Genomic DNA, 25,294 nt, shown 5'->3' with positions numbered 1-25,294 from the left:
TGGGGTTCTCCTTCCCTGGATCTCTCAATTCTGAACTTTCTCTCTTCATTTTGAATCTCTTGTAGTTACTCTGAACTGTCTTTCAAATTCTGTCAATCAATAAACTCCAGGTTTCCATTTAAAGACTCTGTCTTAGTGAGGCCTTCCCTAATGATGCTATTTAAAAATTGCACAACCACCTATCCCTTTCTGGTGCTTCAGTTTTGTTTTTTTTTTTAACATCTTTATTGGAGTATAATTGCTTTACAACGGTGTGTTAGTTTCTGCTTTATAACAAAGTGAATCAGCTATACATATACATATATCCCCATATCTCCTCCCTCTTGCATCTCCCTCCCATCCTCCCTATCCCACCCTTCTAGGTGATCACAATGGCGCTTCAATTTTTTGCACAGCTCTTATCTATTACCAGTTGACACAGAATGCATTTTAACATTTGTTTACTTTCTGATTTCCCCAACTATAATGTAAGCTCTATGAGAGTAGATACATTTCCCTCTTGTTCAGTGCTATTTCTTCAGTTCCTAGAAAAGCTCAGATTGATGCTTAATAAATACTTGTATTAATAAATGAATCAATGCATTAATTTATTTATTTTCCTACCTCTTGTATAGTACCCGAAAGGCAGTGGATGAGGAAGAGGAAGCAGTTGAAGAACGTCGGAATATGCGAACTATTTGGGTGACTGGCAGAAAAGATTTAACTGAAAGGGAAGCGGCAACTCTTATAGTAGAAGAAGCCAGAATGATTCTGCAGCAGGACTTAGTTGAAATGGGAGTGCAGTGGAGTCCATATTCCCTTTTAAATTCTGATACACACTCATTGACCTGCAGTGAATCAGAAGTAAAAGAACACAAATTTATACCCCAAACTAAGAGTTCTTATAAAAGATTAACTTCAAAGAAAAAAAGTAACACAATATTTAGTGATTCTTCTATTACTCATTTACCAAAGACAGTGCAAGATTTAGATAAAAGTAGAGAGCATACAGATTCCTTTTATTATAAATTTCAGGATGGGCATCAAGAACGTCAGGTGCATTCCACTTCCAGAGCAAAAAAACGGGCTTCTTTGAGTATAAATAAAGAAAAGCTAGGAACCTCTCTGAATGAGGGGAAAGCAAGCACTACGAAAGTTGTTCAGACTCTCTCATCTGAGAAAACAAAAAAAGAAGCTTTGAATTTCAGTTCAGAAGAGATGAGTACAACCTCTCAATCTTGGAAACATAGTAAGCATCTAAAACGATCTAGAGACAGTAGCCCTGTGAAAGACACTAGGATGTGTAGAATCAATTTACAAGAACAGACTCTGTCTAATCCTATTCATTGTGAAGAGTCATTTACTTCAGATGAGAAGAATATGGAATTTAGAAGTCCAGAGCCATTTGCTAAAAACATATCTTTCTGTGCTGAGGGAAGATATAGCAAAGTATCATTCCCATCACAAACAGAACAGAGTTGTTCAAGGAACAATAAAATATCTAATGATGTTCTTGTGGAATATTTTATCACAGGATCCCAGAATAAAAATGTGACTCATCAAGCCACTAGTGTGGTTAGTGAAAATGGAAGAGTATTAGCTGTTGAATCAGAAAAAAAAAATGAAGCGCTGATACAAAATGATTCAAAAAACCAGCATGTTAATGTGAAACACCATGACACCCATCCAATTAACCAGTGCCTGGAAAAGCAGTTTGATAAACAGACAAATACTTACACCAAACTGAAAAAACCAATAGCAAGACAAATGCCCTATGAGACAGATAGCAGTTATATGAATAGGGACTCAAATGTTGTTATGAAATGTGAAAGTACAAAGTTGAATGCTGAGGAAAATAAATCAAGTAATCTTCAGGTATCAGAAGATAACATAAGCAGCACTGAGATACCCAGTGGAGTACATCTACTAAGTGGAGCATTTGGTAAATCAGGAGGCCAGTGTGAGAATATTCTAAATACCCTTAGAGTACAGGTAAAAACAGATGCTTATGCAGCAGACAGAACTAAAAATAATCATGTTTCTGACTTAGGTTTAGATCTCTGTGATTTTGAAGATAGTTTCTACCTGGATACTCAGTCAGAGAAAATAATTCAACAGATAGCAACTGAAAATGGCAAGCAAGAAGGAGCAAAGGATACCAGCCTGGCAACAGGGATGATGCAGAAAAGCCTAGACAAACAGAGCTCAGTGAGCTCCTTTCAGAAAGAGATTCACATTACTTTTCCAGGTGAACAACATTCACCAGGAATGACAAATCATTTGAAACTTAAGACTGTAGATGCTATGAAACAAAGCACTGATTCACATGGGGTTGATAACCTGACTCCAGAAAGCCCAATTTTTTATTCTCCAATATTAATAGGGGAAAATGACCCATGTTTTAAAGGCAGTGAACTTTCTGTTACTGACTCCCAATTAAATAGTTTTCTTCAAGGTTATCAAACACAAGAAGCTATGAAACCAGTTATACCTCTGGTTCCTAAAATGAGAACTCCTACTGATATAGAAGTAGAACGTCTGCCAGTTCCTGAAACAAGTTTGAATTTGAGTGGTAGTTTACTGTTTGACAGTTTCAGTGAAGAGTACCTCGTAGAAGAGCAACCACCTCATGTACAAGCAAAAGAACGCCTTCCTTCTGAAATAACTTCAGTCCATTTTGGTGATTCTCTGTGTCTACAACCAGAGGGCCCAATTAAAAAATCAGATGTGAATGAGAATCAAGATAATCAGCAGCCACTGTCTTGTTTCAGTGATGAGTCTACTGTATTTTCAGAAATGGATTCTGCTCAGATGGTTGAAGCTTTGGACACTGTAGACGTATTTCCTGTCCAAGAGAAACATAATACTGCAGGATCTCTTAGAGTATTAGAACTGAGTGATCCAGTGATTGTGGGTAATGATTATTCCCAAAGAGAAGTAATTGGAGGAGATAAAGATAAAAGGTCTCAAAAATCCAAATTAACTGGGACAAGGCAAGATAATTCATTCATATGGTCAGGGGCATCATTTGATTTAAGTCCAGGACTGCAAAGGATTTTAGATAATGTGTCCAGTCCTCTAGAAAATGAAAAGCTAAAATTAACCATTACAGACTTGCTCAGTTTGAAAGGAAAAAATACAGAGGTAAATGACAAACAAGAAATGATTTCAAATTTGGAGACAAATCAAGTTCAAGGAATTCCATTTTCCCCTAATATTGTGTTAAAAGGCAATATTGACGCACTAGAGAACAATGTCATTCATGGTGAAACCTCCTCCCTCTTGCCTTGTAAAGAAAACTGTATAGTTGATGATAATGGACTCATTCCTCCTATACCATCTGCTTCTAAGTTGTCATTTCCAGGTTTTCTTGGAACATCTTCTGTAAAACTTAAGAAAATTAGTAGTGGTTTACAACTTGGTGAAAGTTATTCATTTGGCTCACCTTCAGATAATAAAAACCGTGATTTAAGTCCAGAGACTAGAAATGGTTTCAAAGATGACAGTCCTATTAGAGACACAAGTTTTTCACCGCAGTTACCACAGGATGGATCGCAGTTAACTCTAGCCTCATGCAGTCCAGAAAGTTTGGCCATAATTGACGTAGCGAGTGACCAAACTCTCTTTCAAACATTCATGAAGGAGTGGCATAACAAAACTCGATTTTCCATCTCATTGGCTTGTGAAAAGATCAGTAATTTGACATCTTCTAAAAGCGCTACTATTGGTGGTAGGTTTAAGCAAGGTAAGATTTTTTAAAAAATCTTTTACATTTGTATGTAAAATAGTGGACTGAGATGGGACTGAGACTTTTCAGTATTGGATATTAAATGTAATAAACGTGTTCAAAGTTTAATAAGTTTCTCCTATGTGCGTTTACATGTGGAACAGCCTTATTGTTCAGCACAACTAGATTAAAAATAGTTACCCTCTGGTATAAGAGATGGGGGACCTCTGGACACATGGGTAGGAGAGCTGAGCAGTGAGGCCAAGAGCTCAAGCTGGTAGACTGAAAACGTGCAGACCACTAGGAGACTGTTCGTTCCTCTGGCTCTGATCCATTGTTGTGCCTGGATCAGGCACAATCAGGCCTGTGTCTGCCTCCTTCCAAGCAGGCCAGAAATCCCATCTAAACAGCCTTTCTATAGGAGCTCCCCACAGGAGTTCCATACCAGTGTTGTCTCCCAGGACATTGACCCAGCAGCCAGTCTTATTGCTGGTGGGGACACCACAGTTGGTATGGCTGGTTCAGGGGCCAGCATTAGAACAGTGTTTGACAGATTGATGCTTGGGTGTGCCAGGAATCTGTCTCTCAAACAACACCTCTTTCTTCTATGCCATTGTGGGCTCTGCCTTGTCTGAGGCCATAGGGCCCTTCTGTTTGGTTAGCTCCTGGTCATGCCTGGTGTTAGAGTGTGCCAAGCTTACCATTAAACACAGCATTTCTCTAAGAAATCATATATATATGCATCTATGTATATATATATATAATCATAATGTGCAATATTATATAATATGTATATTAGTTAGAATATAATTTTGTAAAATTTAAGATGTATATTTTGACAATGGATCAGACTTTTTTTATGGTACCTTAACGGTGTGACATGGTTTGAATTTAATTAATTAATTAAAGTATAGCTGATTTAAAATATTAAATTAGTTTCAGGTATACAACATAGTGATTCAGTATTTTTATAGATTATACTCCATGTAATGTTATTGTAAAATAATGGCTATATTTCCCTTTGCTGTACAATATATTCTTGTAGCTGATTTATTTTATACATAGTAGGTTGTACCTCTTAATCCTCTACTGATATCTTTCCTCTCCCCCCTCCTCTCCCCACTGGTAACCACTGGTTCGTTTTCTATATCTGTGTCTGTTTATCTTTTGTTATATTCATTCGTCTTTAATCCTTAGGTTCCACATATAAATGATAATATACAGTATTTGTCTTTCTGTCTGACTTATTTCACTTAGGTCCATCCATGTTGTTGCAAATGGCAGACTTGATGGTTTTTATTAATCATCATTGCTCATGAATTATTTTCTCTTAAACTGTAATATCCATATTCACTTATGTAATAACAGAAGTACATAGCAAATAGGCACTATATTTTTCACAGTGTATATTAGCTATGTTTTCCAAGACTTATCTCAAGTAGAACTTGTACCTCTACTGATAGTCATGAAAGGCTCATAGAACTCTTTCAGGTTTTCAGAGAATTGAAACTTTTGGTTAAATAATGCCATGTATTCCTGTCTTATTTCATGGAAGTAATGATTCAGTATTATGGGGGATAGCTGTAGTCAGCTTGACAACCTGTTGTGGAAATCAAAGATTTGTTCAAATTTCTTAAATCTCTATATTTATGAAAGAGTTTGTTCATAAAGTTCTGAGTATTTGATCTTCAATTCAGGAAGCATATGTGTTAACGACAAGTTTTATGTACTTTCATTGTTGACTAGCTCTTTCCATTTTTCATTCAACAAACATAAAATTGAGTACATTTTCTGTGCTAGAGGTTAGAGGGATAAAAACATTCACTTAAATTTAACAAATATGTGACAGTTATTTTTCAGGTATTGGGGATATAATTGTAAATAAGATGGATTAGTTTTTGACCTATGTCTTTGTGAAATTGAAAGGTGTATTATTTTAGGAAAAATATTGACTCAAATACAAAATCATACCTAATTCTTCACTAAGAAGTAAGAATCTTAATTTTTCTGGAGTTTCTAAGTATTAAGAATTGCTAAATTTGCTACAAAATTTTTGTAGTGTGCAAGTGGTCTTTATTTTTGAGTTATAGAAATTCAAAATGCAGCTTTTGGAAAACTTAAAAAAGTTAATTTTAAACTATCTTAGTCATTATTACAGATCTCTTTTAAGAAATCTTTGGTAGATTTTTCATAGTGACAGTTATCTTAAATGATGGGAAGCCTAGAAAGATCTTACACCTAAAAATGACTATCCACATAATGCATATTGTAGGGATCTGAAAAATTTGCTTATCAAATAATTTTTTATTATATCATTTTTTTTAGTATTCAATTTAGTGGTTTCATTTTTAGAGATTTTTAACTATTTCACTTTGGTTTTACATAGTTAGTTCCTCTCAGGAAAGCCCTATTGGAGATGATGGAATTCCTGTTAAAGGTTGTGATGGCATCTTGGTGGTTGGACTGGCAGTATGCTGGGGTGGAAGAGATGCTTACTATTTTTCATTGCAGAAGGAACAAAAGCATTCTGGTAAGTAATCACTATTTGGTTAAGTTACCATATAATTTTAATGTAACCTCTATGAGGATAGTGACTTGTCTGTTGAGAATAGTTTCCTGATATATACCTAGAATTTATTTTTTAGGATTAAAAAAAAACCTTTAAAAAAATAGTGGCTATATTGTGTACATTATTTCATATATTAACTAGAATGATGTTTTAAGAAGCCACCCCCCTTACTCTCTTCTGCTTGTCACATGTGGCTGTTAATACTGTGTTTTCTTCTTTGGGGTAGTGGATCCTGAAGGACTCACTGGCCACCTTGAGGATTTGCTTCTGAAGACTGGATCATGGCAGTTTCTTTCCAGGCTTTTTTTCTCCTATCGACTGTATCTGGAACTCATTTAGAGGCAGTGATGAGCTAGACATCTACCGTAGTTGAATCACACAGCCTTTGGAGAAGTCTTGGAATTAAAAGGATAGGACCTAGGTATAAATTGTGATCTGATTATGGTTGTTGGATACCTAGTTGATTGTTTGGTTTTAGACAGAAGCAAAATTAATAAGGAAACATTTTAAAAGATGCCGTATAATGTCTGTTCTGAGTAAGCATGACATATTTTCAGTTGTTTCGTAGGAAAACATCTTAGGATAAGTAATTACTTGAACTTCTTTTATTTTAGATGTAATTTTATACATTCATTCTAAAATTCCCTCTGAAATGAGTTCCTTTAAACTTCATTTCAAAATAACTTTTCTCTCTTTAATTGCACATTCTGAGAAGTGTAAATTTATTTTTAGGAATCTTAATGTTTAGAATTTTCTCCCACCTGATTAAATAGAGCATTATAAATCACGTAGCCCAACCCTCAATTTTTAGATTACAGAGCACTTCATCTATATAGCCAACATGACCTGGATAAGGTCTTGCTGAACTAAACTGAGGCTTTTGAGTCTTTTTCAGTCTTGACACTAAAGATTGCTGCTTCAAATGAATGCATGTACTTTTTGCCTTAAGACTTTTTTTTTTTTTTTTTTAAGAAATCAGTGCCAGTTTGGCCCCGCCTTCTCTGGATCCAAGCCTGACTGTGAAAGACAGAATGCGGCACCTTCAATCTTGCTTTCAAAAGGAATCTGATAAAGAACGTTCTGTTATCATCTATGACTTCATCCAGAGCTATAAAATTCTTCTTCTGTCTTGTGGCATCTCCCTGGAACAAAGTTTTGAAGATCCTAAGGTTCTCTGTCTTATTTAAAAAAATTTTACATACTTCAAAAAATATTTAATTTTAATGTTTAGGGTTAATTCTTAAATGACTTGGTATTTATTTAGCTTCAACAATACAGCTTAAGTATTTGAGTAGTCACTCCTTTGTCCAATAACTTCATCCACCCAGAACAGATTATTACGCACCAAATGCCTCTGTGTAGATGAAAACAGAGATGTCACACATTCCAAGCACTAAAGTTCACATCTTTCTTCAGAGACTTAAACAATTTTCATTTTGGTCATAAGTTCTAAATTTTCTGTCTCATAGTAAATTAGAAATGAAAGGAGAACTGTCAGATTTAGATATATGATAGCAGGGTGTTTCAAATATCCATGAGGATAGAGGCAGAAAGTAGCAAAAGCATATAGATATAAGAGATCACAAAGCATAGTAGTTAGAGGCCATTAGCTTAGGGACAAATGACCTTACTAGCCCCTGAGAACTTTTCCATATAATAGCAAACTATGATGCACTCTTCATAATGATGACTCTGAGTTATTAAGGAAAGAGTAACTTATGTTGTTGTAATATACACTTAACAGTATAATGCACTTTCAGAAGACATTTATTTACAGGATCATAGCCCTGAAAAGGGATATCGTTTTTTCCCTCCTGTTGAGACTGGATACATGAGGTGTGTGGAATATTAATTCTGAATTGAGATATGATACTAATTGGTTGTTATTATCAATATAATCAATGATAATAGGATAATATTTTAGTTTCTTTAGCTTTTTTGGCAAAGATTTTTGAAGACAGTATCAGGTAAACTAATGATACTATTCTTTCCTATACTTCAAACAAGCCTTGGTTTATATGTGATAAATTTCATATAGTTTGTAAACTGACCTTTACTGGATATAAAAGGTTATCACCTAATTTTGATGTTCCAGAGCCCAAAATGAGAATATGGGTAATGTGAGCTTATTAAAACTATAGTAGTATCCCAGATTTATATAGCACCTTTGGCATAAACTATTTGAAATATTCCATACTTGGTTTTGTTAATCATAACATTTTTGGTGTAAGAAGAGAAGCTATTAATTTATAAAATTTCACTTTTATAAGAGACGTTTGCCAACTTTTACATCAGACTATCTTATTCAACACCCCAAAAGGGTTCTGATCACCAATTTCTAATGGTGGGGGGGAGGGGGTTTCAGTGTATCTCCAACAGTTCTCTGGGTACCAGCTGGGTGTCCTACAATTCAGCTCAATTCTGTTACTATCTACCTGGAATGAGCATCAAATCCCATAGGTTAAGGGCTCAGTCCCACAAGCCCCCAACTTCAGACACCAGTTGCAAGCCCAGCTTGTTACCTGTGCTTCTGGTCAACCAGCTATAAATAAATCAGATTCCCACAACCCCCTCCTTGAGTTTTATTAATTTACTAGAGCGGCTAACAGAACTCAGGAAACCAGTTTACTCACTAGATTACTGGCTTATTACAAAGGATATTAAAGGATACAAGTCAACAGCCAGATGAAGAGATACATAGGGTGAAGTTTGTAAGAAGAGGCGTGGAGCTTCTGTTCTTCCTAGGCTTGCCACTCTCCCTGCATCTTCATGTGGTTACCAACCCAGAAGCTCTCCGAACCCTGTCCTTTTGGGTTTTTATGGAGGCTTCATTACATAGGCATAATTGATCAAACCAGTGGCCATTGGTGATCAATTATCCTCTGGCCCCTTCCCCTTCCCAGGAGTTTAAGGGGGTGGAACTGAAAGTTCCAGCCCTCCTATCACAGGGTTGATTACTGGTGGCCACCAGCCGCCATTCCTAGGTGACCCTAGGGGCACTCCAAGTCACTGCATTAGCATAATTAAAGACACCTTTATCTCTGTTGGGAAGACCCAATTTATATTTCTTATTATAATTTACAAGATCGCCCCTCCCCGCCCTGTAAAACTACATTCTAAACCTATAAAAGAAGTAACCGAGTCACTTAGTAATTATTGAAATTATGAACAAGGCTTAGATTTCCTTGTTCTAAATCCAATTTCGCTCTGCTAGAATCAAGTATTAGAAAATACAGGTCTTCTAGTCTCATAGGGAAGCTAACAATAGCAGTCAAATCACTAGTTGGATGGTCATGGTGACAGGTCCTCATCCTTGAGAGAAATTCTGTAGGCATTCTAAAACACTGGATATGAACTTGTAATGGTGAAATATTTATGTCTCACTTCTTCCAGTAGTGAATAAGCCACTCAACTGTACAATTAAATATGCTTAAAATAGTATGTTTTATATTATGTGACTTTTACCGCAATAAAAATTTTTTTTTTAATTAAAGAAACCTAAAACTATATAGGCCCATCTTTATTATAGTAGTAGGAAAGCCAAAATTAGCCTTAGTGGAGAAGAATCCAGCTGCATTTTCAGAAACATGACTTTTGTTAGCTGAAAGGCACTTGGTTTTCAAGCCTACTTCTGAAGGAGGTCAGCAGGAGCACTGCAGTAGTGGAAAAGTATAAATTTTCCTTCTTTGAAGGCCACCGCTCTTATTGGTAAAAAATGAGTTATTTTTTATACCAATTATCCTTTCCTTATCCTGGTACAATTATCCTTTCCTTCTCCTCTCCTGGGAAGACCACTGAATTAAGTATTCAGTGAAAACGAGTGAGATTAGAAATGAGCTTTCTTTTTTCCCCTTTTAATTTAAGGGTACAGAAATATCTTTGAAAAATCAAGAAAATATTCTGATTGTTATCCCATTCAGGTGGCATGCTGGTTACTAGATCCAGATTCCAAGGAGCCGACCCTTCATGGCATAGTTTCCCGTTTTCTTCCTCATGAGCTTCCACTCCTGGAAGAGATAGAGACTGGCCAAGGAACTCAAAGCCTAGGGCTGAATGTCACCACTGAGCATTCTGGGCGATACAGAGCATCTGTAGAGTCCATTCTCATCTTCAGCTCTATGAGTCAACTTAATTCTTTGTTGAAGAAGGAAAACCTTCAAGGTAAAAACACAGTTCCTGGCATTTTTACGATGTTATAAGACTGGGGATAGTTATGTATTTAGCCACTCTATCACAGGTGGATAAATTATACTTTTTATGCAGACCCTTTCTTTTGATTGTGTAGTGCAGGAATCAACAAATTTTTTCCTGTAAAAGGCCAGATGATTTTTGGTTTTGCAACCTAGACGGTCTCAGTTACAAATATTTAACTCTGCCATCACAGCACGAAAGCAGCTATAGACAATATGAAAATGAGTGTTCCAGTAAATCTTTATTTACAAAAACAGGCATCTGGCCCTAGTTTGGCCGTAGTTTGCTGACTTTTGGCTCTATTATAATGAGGTGAATTAGTGGCATCTTATTCATTTATTCCTAATTTTATATTTGAATGTTATCAAATGGTTTTTATTCACACTTAGAATATATCTTTTATGGATTTAAAAAAATCAACTGTTTTCTTTTTAGAACTATTAACAGTTATTTTTTTCAGCCAAGGGTGTTTATGTGAATCTTTTTTTTCCATTGTGACAAATAGCGTGGATTTATTGTGCAGGCTGCTGGCTCAGATTGAGTACCTTGACTTCGGAGAGCATAATATATGCTTATGGTGAAAATGACGAAGTGGAACAAAGTTGGCTTAATTGTGAGGAGATATAAACCATGGATTTAGTGGCTGATTAATAAATACTAGAAACAGCAGACTGATGAATTCACAGAGACCAGGGCTTGAATCTGTATTATTTATTTGTGAGGGACCTTGGGCAAGCTATGTTAACTCTCTAAGTCTGGTTCTTATTTTGTAAGTATTAAATGAGACAGAGAACTTAGTGCAGTATTTGCCACAGAGCAGGCGCTCATTATTGTATTCCTTGATGATTATTATTACTGCTAGCGCAAACCCTCTGTGCTGGTAATAAAGTTCTCCCCAACATCACTGGGGTAGAATAATACAGAAGACCAGACTGACTTATTTGCTCACAGGAGACTTGCTTAAGTGATGTTAATTAGTAGCTCTTCAACAGGCATTGTAGTATTTCAGACAGCTTCTCTAAGCCAATCTAGGCAGGCCAAGGAGTGGGAGTATGCAGCACACATACCTCAGGCTACTTTACAATAATGCTGAATGAACATAGCTCATTCCCTCTTAGTCTGACTAGTCTGCCCCTAGGATAGGCATCCTGGGTAGTCTGTATAGTTTCTAGACACTGACATTTGATGATGGTGATATGAATTAGTCTGTAACTTTTTAGATATTTGTTGCCCATTATCAGATTTGTAAGTTTTCAGTCTGATTGGGAGGGGATGGTTCCACTATTTAAAGACAGTTTTTCACCTATAAAAAAAAGAAGACTGACTTTCCTTTCCAGAAACGTACAAGAAACCCTCTAGATTTGTAATTTTTAACTTTCACAATTTCTTTCTATGTGCCTTGAAAGCTTCTTTTTTTCCTGCAGATTTTCAAAAGTGGGTGACCAGGAGGTGTTAAATGCATTCTTGTACAGTGTTAAATATTTCTTATTCACAGAATCCATAGAATTGAAGTACATTGAGATAAGGGAGGTTTTTGGAGAGAATGTGGACATCTATCAAATTTTATTTGAAAATAATTATTTCAGGATGTGCTTGTTAATTTTAATGGGCCTCCAGAATCTTCATCTTTTTCTTTTCTCATCCTCTTGCCTGTTGGAAAGGTGTGTTCTAGCTGACTTTCTCCCCATAGAGAGCTGATTTTTGTATGGGTGTGAATTAATACTAATGTGTCTTTGCTTAATTTGACCCAGGACAAAGTATCCTGTCCTCTTCACATTGATCAATTAGGTCCTTTCTAGTTTGAACATAGATGAGATGATTTTCTAGGTATGGAGTGAGTTGGTTTCTCTCTTTTTCAAAGGACCTCAGCTGCACAGATTTATATTAGTCATAATCTTTCTTTCATGAACACTATTATCATTGGTCCATGTATGGTCCTCTTATTATTCACCATTATTTTAATAATATAATGATAACTGTTAACTCACATTCATAACTTAGACATTTGTCTACCTTTGTGCTCCTCCTTCCTTGTACATCCCAAGTTTTATTATTATTCCCTTATTTTCTTATTTAAATTTTATTTTTAATTAAAAATTTTAGCATATATGTGTCTAAGTCCAAACAATATATTATTTGGTTTTGCTTGTTTTTGAACTTTATAAAGCATCTGTCACACTATATCTTGTTTTACTTGCTCTGCATCATGTTAGTAAGATTCCTGTATATTATTGCAAGTATGTGTAGTTTATTGATTTTCACTGCTCTGTAATATATCACTGTGTGGGTGTGTGTGTGTGTGTGTGTGTGTGTGTGCCAAAATGTATTTATCCATTTTCCTCTTGGTGAATGCTCAGGTTGTTTCTAGTTTTGTTTTATTTTGGTTTTTTGTTCTGCTATAACAGGTATTTCTGTGTAAATATTCTTATAAATTTACATGTCTCCTGCTACACTGGGCAAGAATTTCTTTTGCATGTAGAATTGCTCTGTCTTGGAAATGGGAATATTCAACTGTACAAGATTATGTTAAATTGTTTTCCAGAATGGTTGTATAAAGTTTGTTCTTTAAACAGCAATGTGAAAGAAATCTTGCTGATTACGTTGTCTCTACTTTGCCAAGTCATTGGTTGTAAAATGACTGTAATTTTTCTGTCTTGTGCTTTGTTTTTGGTAAGAGAGTTACTCTAGTTTCATGGAATGAGTTAATGAATATAGCCTCTTTTTGTTCTGGAGGAGCTTATGTATCGTAGGAATGATGTGTTCTTTAAAAGTTTGGTAGAATTTGCCTGTAAACTCTCTTTATGGAAATATTTTTAACTACTACTTTGACTTCTTTAATAACTGTAAGATTATTCAGTTATATCTTTTGATTATGTTTTGGTAAGCTATATATATTTTTAAGAATTTATCTAAAGGTGTTGCTGATTTTTTTTTTTATATATCTCTGGTTTATCTGTTATGTCCTCTTTTTCTTTCATAATATTATTGTTTAATCTCACTAGAAGTTTATCCAATTTTTCAGTCTTTGTAAAGAACCAGCTTTTGCCTTTGATCTTTCCTGTTGTTTTTGTTTTCTATTTCATTGATTTCTGTGAACATTTATGTAATCTCTTTTCTTCTAGTTCCCCTGACTTTATTTGCAGTCCTTTTTGTAAATTCTTAAGTTTAACACTAAACTCATTACTTTTAAAATCATGTTTTTCTTTTCTAATTTAAGTACTTAAGACTATAAATTTTCCTCAAAGTTCTACTTTCATTATATCTTACAAGTTTTGACATATATTGTTTTCATTGTTTTATCCTAAATATTTAAAATTTTCTGGTATGCCTCTTAGACTCATAAATTATAAGAAGATTGTTTTTAATTCTCAAATAGTTGGAAACTTTTATTTTATATTTTTATTATTACCTTCAATCTTTATTGTGTTATAGCTAGAGAACATGTTTGTATAATACCCATTCTTTGAAGTCTTTTGAGAATTGTTTTGTAACCTAAAACTTGAACTATTGTGTAAACGTTCTGTGCGCATATAAAATAATATGTATTCTAATTCTGGATGCAGAATTTTATAAATGTCTGTTAATTCAATGTTGTTGTTTAAATCTTCTATATCTAATTTTCCCTGTAGTTCAGGTAATTTTAATTTTATATGTTTTGAGACTATTTTATTAGGTGCATACAGGTTTAAAATTGGTGTATTTTCCTGGTGCATTAAACCTATCATTATGTTGTGACTAGCTTTTCCACTAATATGATTTTTACTCTTAATCTATTTTTTGGAATGAATATGGCAGCATCAACTTTCTTTTGATTAATACTTGCCTCATATATCTTTTTTCTATCCCTTTAAACCTTCTAGAGCCTTACTTTTTAGATGTCTTATAAACCAAAGTATAGCTTATTTCTTTTTCAAACTACCAGTTTTTTTTTTTTTTTTTTACAAATTTAGCAATTTATTATGATTATTGATGTGTTTCTATTCATTGTGATTATTGACATATTTACACTTTCCTGCTGTTTTGTTTCTATTCATCTTGTTTGATTTTGTATATAGTTTATTCGTAGCTGTGCTCTGTTCTAATGATTCCATACCTGTAACTCTTAGGGATCTAAATCTGTCATTTGTTGTTTCTGCTGAGTCCCATTCATACTTCTTTGCTATCTTATATTTTTTATACTCTTTGTGAAATCATACAAGATTTGATCAGTAGAGCCCTGCAGGGCTTATGTGGGGGAAGCCTTCCTCTAGAAAGGCTTTGCTCTGGCTTCTGCTTGTTACTAAACTAAACTGCATCCAAGGCCTACATTAGCTTTTCTTGAGAGTTTTGGTTCAGAACAGAAGTCTGAGAATCAGCTTCTCCTCCAGATGCTACTCCAAAAATCTATTATTCCCTCAACCTTTTTGCAGTAGGACTCCATTCCCATTGCAACCCTATTTCTTCCTACTGTCTATGAATCCATGCTGGCTTCCTACCACTCTTGACTCTTCTTTTTCTGACCCTAGTTCCTTATTTCTCTGGTCCCACATCCCATGAATTTCTGCTCTGATTCCAAGTCTCCAAAGCCAGGCTCTGACTGCCCAGTATGTTCTGACTATTAGAGGCCAGTAGCTCTCACGTGTTTGCTTTTGGGGGTGGTTACGGGTGTCCTTTGGGATTTCGCCTGCTGCTTGAGACCAAGAGTGCCTTAAGGAATGTGTGTGTTTGGAGCTGGGGAGGGCAGGCCAGGGTTACACAGAGTCCTAGTGACCCATAGTACTGGAGCAGAAATCTTTGTTATGGATTTTTTCTTAATAATTTTAGGATAGCATTTCCCACAGAGTGTTCTATGGACACTTACTTTTCACGATGTTAATAAATATTATACAGATAAAGGGTTTTATGGTCAAATGATTTCAGACTTTTGGTTAAAACGAAATTAAATAGTTGTCTTTGTTCATTTCTACTCAGAGCCTTTAATATATTAACAGGCATCATGAACATCTAAGAGTAATTTATAAATGCTGAAACTCATAGTATACAGTGTCTCTCAATCCCAGCCTTTTATAGAGTATTTTTGAGGCTAATATTCTAAAGAACATACTGGGAAAACTGATTTAGAGTGACTATTCTGTTGAGAAATGTCAGCAGATAGAAAAATACTCTGATTCTTACTTCAGGAATCTTATTCTTTACTCTTAGAGCATTGGAAAATATAAAACCTTCATGTTTATCTTTGTGCACACCTGCATACCATGGGACCAGGAATTCTGGAAATTATTTTGGTGAATTAACCTTTTGCAGTCAGCTTAGCAAATAAGATTGGCTACCTTGTTCTTGCTAAGAGTAGAAGCAGAAACATCATCTTGGGAGAAATGCAGTCTCTTATAATTCAGACTGTTCATAAGATTGCCTGTTTTACTCTGCATAGACACAGATAGTAATCCAATACTCAAGTGGAAAAGTGGAAAGTACTTTAATACCTTTCACTGACGGTTTGAGAATGCTGCTCAGGAGACTGGATCTTGAAGGATAGCTTAGTAGCATCTCTGATTCTCCCAGAAAAATTCTATGTATGTTTAGGTAATCATGTTGATCTAGTCACTTAGCTGGTGAATTAATGTTTTTTCTTTCTTTTTTCCTTCCAGATGTCTTCTGTAAAGTGGAAATGCCCTCCCAGTACTGCTTGGCCTTGCTAGAACTAAATGGAATCGGCTTTAGTACCGCAGAATGTGAAAGTCAGAAACACATAATGCAAGCCAAACTGGATGCAATTGAGACTCAGGCCTATCAACTAGCTGGCCATAGTTTTTCTTTCACCAGTTCAGATGACATCGCTGAGGTTGTATAATGGGAATAAAAAATTTAGAAAAGTCATTTTTAGAGCAAAAAATGTGTATGTGTGTTTTGTAAATGTGTTTACCTAAATACCAAAGATCAGTAAAATAAGACAGTCAGTTAACCAGAATACTTTGGAGATAGAGTATTCTAACATCTCCTTTGTAAGTTTATACCTATACTTATGAATAGGAAGGTAGTAAAGAAGTATCCTAGAATGTGTATTCCATAAGGAGATTTGTCTGGAACAGAAGGGGCACCCAGTAAATATTTTTTGTGTGAATGAGATCCATAGTGGTAGCTGTATAACAGCGTAGGTGTTTCTCCATGAAGTTAGTCATTTCATGAACTCTCACTCCTTCTTCACTGCAAAATTAGATATTTTTCTTAGATGTTAGTGAAAAAGGGATTTTGGGGATGCTCTGCTTTTTTAAACCTACTAATATTTTTATCATCTTAGATAAATTTTGACATAGTTTACTTTCCCCCCCCCCCCCAAAGGTTGGTGTTCTCTTCCCTCCCCACACTCCATAAAGGGTGGTTGGGTTGTTTTAGAAGAGTTACTGATACAGGGTGGGTGCTTACTCTTGATAGCTTTGAAGTTCTATTGTTATCTAGATGTGATTCAGTATTATAGCATATTGGTAAGTATTATAGACTTTAAAGCCAGACTTCTTGGGTTTGAATGCTACCGGCTCTATTTATTAACTAACTCCATGACCTTGGACCACTTCATTAACTCTATATCTCAGTTTCTTCATCAGTAAAATACCTCATGTTAGAAATACCTCATAGAGTTGTGAGGAATAAGCAATAAATGTAAAACACTTAGAACAGTGCCTATCTCATAGTAAGTGTTGTAAAGTGTTGTATAAATATTATATAAAGGGCTTACAAAAGCCCCCCCCCACTTTAAGCCACAGTTATGTGTTTTTAAAAAATGAGGAACTTTGTTTCTCCTAATCACATGGTGCATTTGTATTGAATTCAGTGGTGTTTTTTGGGGTGTTTTAAAATACTTTCTTTTGATTTCTTTAGTCCAGAAGTCCCCAAGCCAGAACCTAGCTGGCTGCACCTAAAATTACATGGGGAACTTGTCAAAAATATAGAATCTCTGGATTCAGCACAAGTAGGCTTGGGGCAAAGGCAAGAACCAGTACTCTTGTGATTCAGATGGGTGCAAAGGCATGTGGGCCTTAGGCCTAGACCAAACTCTGGCCTAAAATAAAAGTCCTTTGATATTATTGGCTTGTTCTTATGTCTTCATGTTAAAATGGAAGTTATATTAAAGGTAATCTAACATTTTCATACATTGATTATTTTATCCTTGGTGATTTTAAGTTGAGTCTTTCAAATAGGCAAAATGTTACTAATCATATAGAGCTGTAGTGTTCAATAAAGGAGTCTCTAGCCACTTATCACTGTTTCAGTTTAAATTAATTGAAATTAAATAAAATATATCATTTAAGTTCCTTAGTCATGCTAACCACATTTCAAGTGTTCAATAGCCACATGTGGCTAGTGGCCACTATATTGGACAATACAAATATAGAACAGTTTTATTATTGCAGAAAGTTCTTGGATGGCACTGGTCTTGAGAAGGTATCAGCAAAATATGACTTGCAGGCCAGATCTGGCCTGCCACCTGTTTTTGTAAATAAAGTTTTATTGGAACACAGCTATAGCTGTTCATGTACTTATTGCCTGTGGCTGTTTTCATTCTATAATGGCACAGTTGAAAAGGTGTGACAGACAGTAAAACCTACAAAGCTAAAAATATTTACTGTCTGGCCCTTTGTAGAAAAAGTTTCTGACTCCTGGTCTAGAGGGAAGCATGGGTTAGTAGAAAGAAAAAGGACTTTAGAGTTAGAAGACTCTGGGTTCTAATTCTTAATTCTACTACATTTTGGGCATGCAACTTTGAGCAAGTTTCTCCAACTGTCTAAACTTTGCAGATTTGTCATAGAGTTGTTATAAGGATTGCAGGTTAAAGCACCTAGCCTGATGGCTGGCACATAGTCAGTGCTCAATAAATATTAGTGTCTCTTGCTCCCATCCAGTTCAACTCCCTCAGTCACAGATGTGTTAATTAAGACCTGAAGAGAGAATTTATGTGTGAAGTTTTTATAATTAATTCTGAAGGATTCACCAAAAATGGAAGCTTAAGATAAAGAACTTTTAAATACATAACTCGAGATCTTTAAATTGTCTTAATTATGATAGGTCTTCCTTCCTGGGGTTGTTGATTTATTGTTACTGTAATAATGTTTCATTTTTCCTATTCAGTTATTTTTTTCTCTCTGCTGCCATTCATTTATATACTCTTTGATATCTATATTAGAGTTGCCTGATTAAATACAAGCACTTGGTTAAATTTGAATTTCAGATGAACAGTGGACAATATTTTAGTGTAAGTATGCTCCATGTCATTCAAATTTGACTGGGCATCATGTAATTTTATTTGCTAAATATAACAACCCCAATCCTTATGTGTGCATATGCTCATATCTATATAACACAGTCTTTGGGCAAGTTAGTTATTAACATCCATAGTAAGCCTCAGTAATTTTCATGCCTAGGACCCCAGTTATTCCCACTACTTAAAACTAAAACCAGATTTTTGTTTCTGTCATCACCACTGTTCTAGGGAAACAGGTATATCTTTACTTCCACCCCTGGCCCAACTTGTAGAAAAAATTCTCATGCAAAGGGTTTCAATTTTTAGAATTATTACTCGGAAAATAATCCAAGGTTCATTAAATCTTACTGAAAGTATATAAATGAATGAGTAGAAAGAGTAGATAGTGTTCTGAATTGCCTAAATTGGAACCCCTCTAACATGAACTAGTGAGTTTAAGGTATACACGGGATCTTCCCTCTGACCCACAGCCTGGATCCCTGTTCCGTGTAAGCCTAGTTTCTTCAGTGGGTGCTTACTGGCCACTCTCTAACTTTCATTATTGCTGCATTGGATCAACCACCTTCTCCTGGCTTTTTGGTCGGGGCCTCTCAGGGTCTAGCCTTGTGGTAGTGGAATTAGATGGCTTTTTGGGCCCCTTCCTACTTTAGTGTTCTCTGAGTTTTGTGATCACACAATAGCCACGAAGGCTCCCATGTTTATCCTCTATGGGGCTTAAATGATCAAGCAGCCACATTGGTTACCACATCAAGGGGTATTTAGGTGAGCTTATAATCAGAGCAACCTAAAGTCGCAATGCCAATAGTTTGTCAGTCGTTCAGCACAGAATATACATTCTTGTGTTCTTGACTGTTTAAGAGCCTGGTGTTACTATTAATCTAATACTGACTAAATTAGGCTATGGACAGCCTACTTGACATAAGATTTTATTGCCGTTATTTATTAAATGTGATAGTTCCAAATTGTCCAAAAAAATTCTTACAATCCATGTTGAAATGTATAGAACCTTTTCTCGAATAACTTTTTAAAATGTTTTCTGAATGATAATACTTGTGATTTGATTCTTGACTAAAGAAGCATTAACTTCTTGCAGGTTTTATTTTTGGAATTGAAGTTGCCACCAAATGGAGGGAGAAAATACCAAGGCAGCAAGAAAACTTTGGGTTCTACCAGAAGAGGGAATGACGATGGATGGAAGCTAAGGCTGGGAAAACAGTTCAGCACTAGTAAGGTGCTCTTTGGGGCAGTCACAGGGCAGAATCTGAACTACTTTTAACATTTTGGTGTCTTGAAAGAATGCTGATGAAATCAAGATCCAATGTAGTCCACCATTTGAACTTATCCAGACAAAAACAAATTGGTTTTTGGTTCAGCTGCCCACAAACACTGTGGAAACATTCCAGCATGGAAAATCTGGATCATAATCTGAGTTAGCAGTTGTGTCCTTCCTATCATTAAAACAGTGTAAAGGTTTGTAAATTCAGACCTATATAGACATTAATTATTGACATGCACTACTCTTGGACTTCTAGTATAATATAATTTCTGTCGTTATATGAACATGAACAAAAAGGTATGGAAGAACTTAAAAAATAAAAAGACAGTCAATATAAATAAAATTTTGTTTTTTTCAATTCCAGAGCAAAATAGTAAGTTTTCCATACATTTGTTTTGAGAATCTAATCTGTTAATTTCAAAGTAAAATGGAATCACAACCCATGGAAACTGTATGCATGGGACAAAAGAGAGAAAGGCTTAATTTTACATTTTTACTGAATGAATTATCAATGGAAAATAAGGATAGAAAGTACAGCCACAACAGCCATGGAGAGAGCAGTCCAAGTTGCCATTCTGTAGAATTTTGACCATAATATTATTAATTATGACTTGCCTGCCCTGGGGAAGTTTCCACAGCTTCATTCTGTAACAAAACTTTTTATTTAATCGCATTGGCCTTTTTACCTCACAAGTTTTTGTTCCTTAACGGTTCATTGAATGTCTGTAGCATGGAAAATTCAAAGTTTTAAAAATAAATTTCCTTGATACAAAAACCATGAAAGTATTATGGCAAAAAGAAGAAAAAAAAAAAAAGACTGGGAAACTTACAATCACATGAGCAATGGAGGAGGAAAATATAAAGAAAAGAGATGATGTAAACAATTGGGTGGGGTGTGGGGAAGCAGCTGTTTGACTAAGTTGACATCTCATTGATTTTTTTTTAATAGTAGATGTAAATTGACATTACTCAACATTAATATGTTTACATTTTATAATCTATAGTTATTATAGATTTATCATTATGGTGATTTCCAAAATACCCAAATAGTAATTTTATAATAGTAAAGTTGAGTTTAGATACAGGAGTTATCAAATTTAATTTTGAGATTATATTGTTTACTTAAAAGAGATTCTAGTTTGCTATGGAATTTGGACAAGAATCTGATCCTACTTTATTATAATTCTTTGGCAGGATGCTTTAAATAAATTAAGGACATTACATCCTTTACCAGGCTTGATATTAGAGTGGAGAAGAATCACTAATGCTATTACCAAAGTGGTCTTTCCCCTGCAGCGGGAAAAACGTCTGAATCCTTTCCTTGGAATGGAAAGAATCTATCCTGTATCACAATCACACACTGCTACAGGTAATGAGAAATCTTAAATATGGATACTATCCTGTTTTGCAAAAAAAAATTCATATGTAATATTTGCTTATGACGACCAAGGAATTCAAGTGTTGATCATTGGGTTCAGTGAAGTTCTATAAACATTTATGAAACGCATACTACATCCAAAGCATAGGTGAATATCAGGTAGATAAAGAGATGAAATTTAGTAAGATACAGTTCCTGCTTTCAAGTACTGTATAGAGTAACTCAGATGTCTGATATTGGATGAGAGTATGGCCAAGAATTAAATATTTATTTGAGTCAGTGATCTTATCTAATTTCAGTCCCAGCCCTATTCTGAATCTCTTAAGAGTCTCTCCAAGTTGAATCTAAGTAGGCCTGTGCAGTAATAAGGGAGTGTCTTACTTTACTCAATCAGAAAAGAAAGCTGTAGAGTCCTTTGCATGTCTTATGGCCCTCTTGGGATAAGTATGCATGTAATCTCATGAAGAAAAAAAAGCATTCTTTTTCTAGGTAGTGCACAACTCCACATATTTGTCAAATGCAATGTGCAGTGGAAGAAAGGGCAGCATTAACTCCTTCATAGAGGAGGCATTTTAGTTCGGTGGTATAGAATGTGGACTTTGATATCACATTTTCACAAGGTTTGAATCTTGGTGCTAAGAATCTTTAGACAAGGTACTTAACCATTCAGTGCCCAAGTTTCCTCATGTATAAAACAAGATAATAACAGTCCTACCTCACTGGGTCATCCTGAGGATTAAATAAGTCAATACATGTAAAGTGTTTAGAATAATGCGTGGTACATTATCAGTTGTTGCTGTTATTGAGGATGGGAGCACCGTGAGGAGCTGCTTTTCTCTTTGCTTGCTTAGTCTCTGTTCTAAACAATTCCTCTTTTCCTTCTCCCTATTTAGCTCACCTCTTGGTGCTTCTTGCCTATTTCTTGCCCTGTTTTAAGTTTCATTTTGAAACATATGCTAATGCTGTAAACTTATGTAAAATAAATTCTTGTTGGTGAAAAAACAATCAACCTAGAGTTTTCAAAGCTTTTGCACATTTATTTGTTGCTTATAAAGCAGAAAATCATCAATTCCTTGTTGTTTTCCTGATTGTTTTTCATTATACTATGCCTACATTTAAAGAATATTTTAGAAATACAAGCTTACCTAAGTATAGTAAAGCCCTTTCATTATTAGAATTCATCTTCATGAAGCTATATTCATGTTTTGTAATTTACTTTTGCCATTTTATTTGTCTACCAGTGTTACCTCATTAATTCAAACACTAGACCTGAATATTAAGTATTGATATTATCCTAGAAGAGAAGACAGTGTGCTGAGGCAGAAAGAGACTTGGATTCTTTCCTGTGCTATTTGTTAGCTTTATAAAATTGATTAGGCCATTTAATGCTAATAAGTGTATTAATATCTACCATTAATTGAACACTAATTTTTGCTAAAATTGAAATAACGAGGATATAGTATCAGGAGTTTATTCAGAAAAACAGTATCTGAGATACTTAAGATCTCTGATTCATCTAAAGAAGATGGAATTCCATACAGTAGCTAGTAGAGAGCCTGTTAGAATGAAGAGTATCATAAAACAGAGGATATTTGTGTCACTATATGTGTATTATAAAAACTGCAGTAGCAGTCAGTTACCCAAACTTTTTGAACAACACCTGTGTGTTTTTGAAAAATTCATCCAATAAGTAAATAAAATGTAAAATATTTGGGGGAAAGTAAAGGCCATAAGCATTAAAACAAATAGCTTTCTGTTTCCTAGAAAATGTACTAGCCATCTGATTCTAGTTTCTAGTCATGTCAGTGCTACCTACCATTGATTCTTGTGATAAGTGATGAGGAGGAGGAGGAAAACTGGCCAGGTGATATCTAGAAAGTAACGTTCTAGTCACCATCTCTCACTACTACTCCATCTCCTGCATCCTGTGGCCTAACTCCTCTGGCCCCAGTTGTCCCTGTTCAGCACTCAGTTGCTCTTCTGCTTCAGATCCTCTTCTCTGTATCTTGTTTGTTCCTGGCTTTTAAAGGCTTCGACAGTCATTTCTCCTAAGATCCATTTGATTTGTCTTTTACTCATTAGTATAACTGCTAGCATTTTATAGTGCTAACTTCTGGTACTCATTTTAGCGTAGAAATACTGTGATTTATCATATTCTTATCATGGGATTGTTTCTGTAGAACGAGGTTAATTATAAAACACTGTATTGTAGCTAATTCATATATTCACTTATATCACAATTGGTCTTGTACTTATTATTGTTAGACACATGAACATAATGAAGTGTATTTCATTTAAATTTAGTTTAACAATAACAGAGCATTCATTTTTAGGATAATTCAGAAATGATATTCGTGTTAAAGTAAATGTCAGATTTCCCCTCTTCCCTTCCCCCCCCCCCAATTTTATGTCTTCATTCTGCTTGATTTTAGGACGAATAACCTTTATAGAACCAAATATTCAGAATGTACCAAGAGATTTTGAGATCAAAATGCCAACACTAGTAGAGGAAAGCCCACCTTCCCAAGCCCTAGGCAAAGGCCTACTTCCTACCGGCAGGTAGACTCTATTTCTTTTTATTTGGGTTAATATACTTTTGGGAGTATGAATGGCTCAGAAATAGCCTATTGGACAAATAATGAAATCAGTTTAATTTTCTGTTCCAGGCATACACATTTCTATTCTATTTCAAATCCTGAGTCTGTCTATAAAGAAGCTAGTTGATGGCAAAAAGCTGAAAATCTGGGTCACTAATTAAATCAACCAGCACTATATGCTTGTTTAAGTCAAATACTAAAGGGACAAGTTTAGAAGTGTCTGGGACATCCCCCTTCCTGCCCTCTCTATATGCTCACAAAAGGAAGAAAAAGCACAGATCATTTATATTAGATATGGTCAATGAGATTTACTGAATTGAGTGAAGCAGTTTGTTGGAAAGGTTATTACAGAAATACCTTACTTCCTGTTTAATTGAAGGTTTGCTGAACGAGGTCTAGTATATTTGTTAAGCTTTAAAGTGTGTTTCAAATAAGGTTTTTAAATTTCTTAGATGGAAATATTGACTTAATGAAAAACTCAGACCATTTTCATATATTTAAGACTACTTCATGTCCAGCTGATGATGTTTTTCGCACAACAGAGGAGGAAAAAAGAAGGATTGTGGCCTGAACCCCAGGCATCAGGCAAAGATGGAGGAGAGAGCCTCAGACAAAGGAGTTCCATTTTCAGTTAGCATGAGACATGCCTTTGTGCCTTTCCCAGGTAAGGTGACCGATGATGTTTTTTGAGCTTCTTTTGCTGTGGGAATGGTTTTCAAAGCACTGATAAAGCCTGAATTATGAATAAGACTCAGAAGAATACATTAGTTCGTCCATCTTCCTCTCTTTGGTGGAGCCTGTTTTTCCCCTTCATGTTGCCAGGTTTATAACAGTCAGTCATTATTGTCTTCATGATCTGCTCTGTGGGAAACCTCTGTGCTGTTTGCTCAGCATCCTGCTGAAATCATGTAATCCTGGGTCACTGTAAACCTTTTTGCAAAATCCAGTGAATTTTGTTAGTTGTCATCCTCTTTGACTTCTCTACAGCATTTGTCACTCTGTCAACCCTCTCTTTCCTCAATTTCTCTCCCCCCCCCCGACCTCTAAGGGCACAATTTTTTTTTTTTTTTTTTTGGTCTCTTTCTAACTTGTTTTGCTCTTTTGTTTCTTCTCCACTTCTCGCCACTGCTGCTTCCTGTTGCAGGGGGTAACCCTCAAGGCTATCTTACTTCTGTCTGACCTCTCCTCAGTACTCATCATCAAAACATTTGGACGTCATGATCTATCTCCCAGATCATCCCTATTATTTGTATACATATTTGCTCTTTTACCTTTTGCCACCTGGCAGCTCTGGGTGAGTGCAGTTAACCAGCTGAATTTATTTGAATTCTGTCAGAAATT

General features: G+C 35.4%; 1 protein-coding gene across 8 annotated transcripts in view; it reads left to right on the top strand.

Annotated features, from left to right (window-relative positions):
• Positions 1-25,294, top strand: part of POLQ (DNA polymerase theta) — a 112,481-nt gene that overhangs the window by 60,988 nt on the left and 26,199 nt on the right. For 6 of the 8 annotated variants that reach the window (XR_014245416.1, XM_082394831.1, XM_082394830.1 and 3 more), the window contains 9 exons: positions 615-3,724; positions 6,093-6,236; positions 7,248-7,444; positions 10,196-10,436; positions 16,094-16,287; positions 19,796-19,933; positions 21,173-21,347; positions 23,789-23,915; positions 24,496-24,617. Coding sequence is in view for 6 of the 8 variants with exons in the window: in XM_082394831.1 (XP_082250957.1) it covers positions 615-3,724; positions 6,093-6,236; positions 7,248-7,444; positions 10,196-10,436; positions 16,094-16,287; positions 19,796-19,933; positions 21,173-21,347; positions 23,789-23,915; positions 24,496-24,617 (4,448 nt within the window). In the remaining 2 variants the exon portion in view is untranslated. Of the gene's footprint in view, positions 1-614; positions 3,725-6,092; positions 6,237-7,247; positions 7,445-10,195; positions 10,437-16,093; positions 16,288-19,795; positions 20,173-21,172; positions 21,348-23,788; positions 23,916-24,495; positions 24,618-25,294 lie in introns of those variants that run through there. The other 2 variants (XR_014245417.1, XM_082394834.1) reach the window with 2 other exon arrangements.

The sequence above is a fragment of the Balaenoptera borealis genome (assembly GCF_965194805.1).
Source record: "Balaenoptera borealis genome assembly, chromosome: 5".
NCBI lineage: Eukaryota > Metazoa > Chordata > Mammalia > Artiodactyla > Balaenopteridae > Balaenoptera > Balaenoptera borealis.
This window is presented reverse-complemented; position numbering and strand designations above follow the sequence as displayed.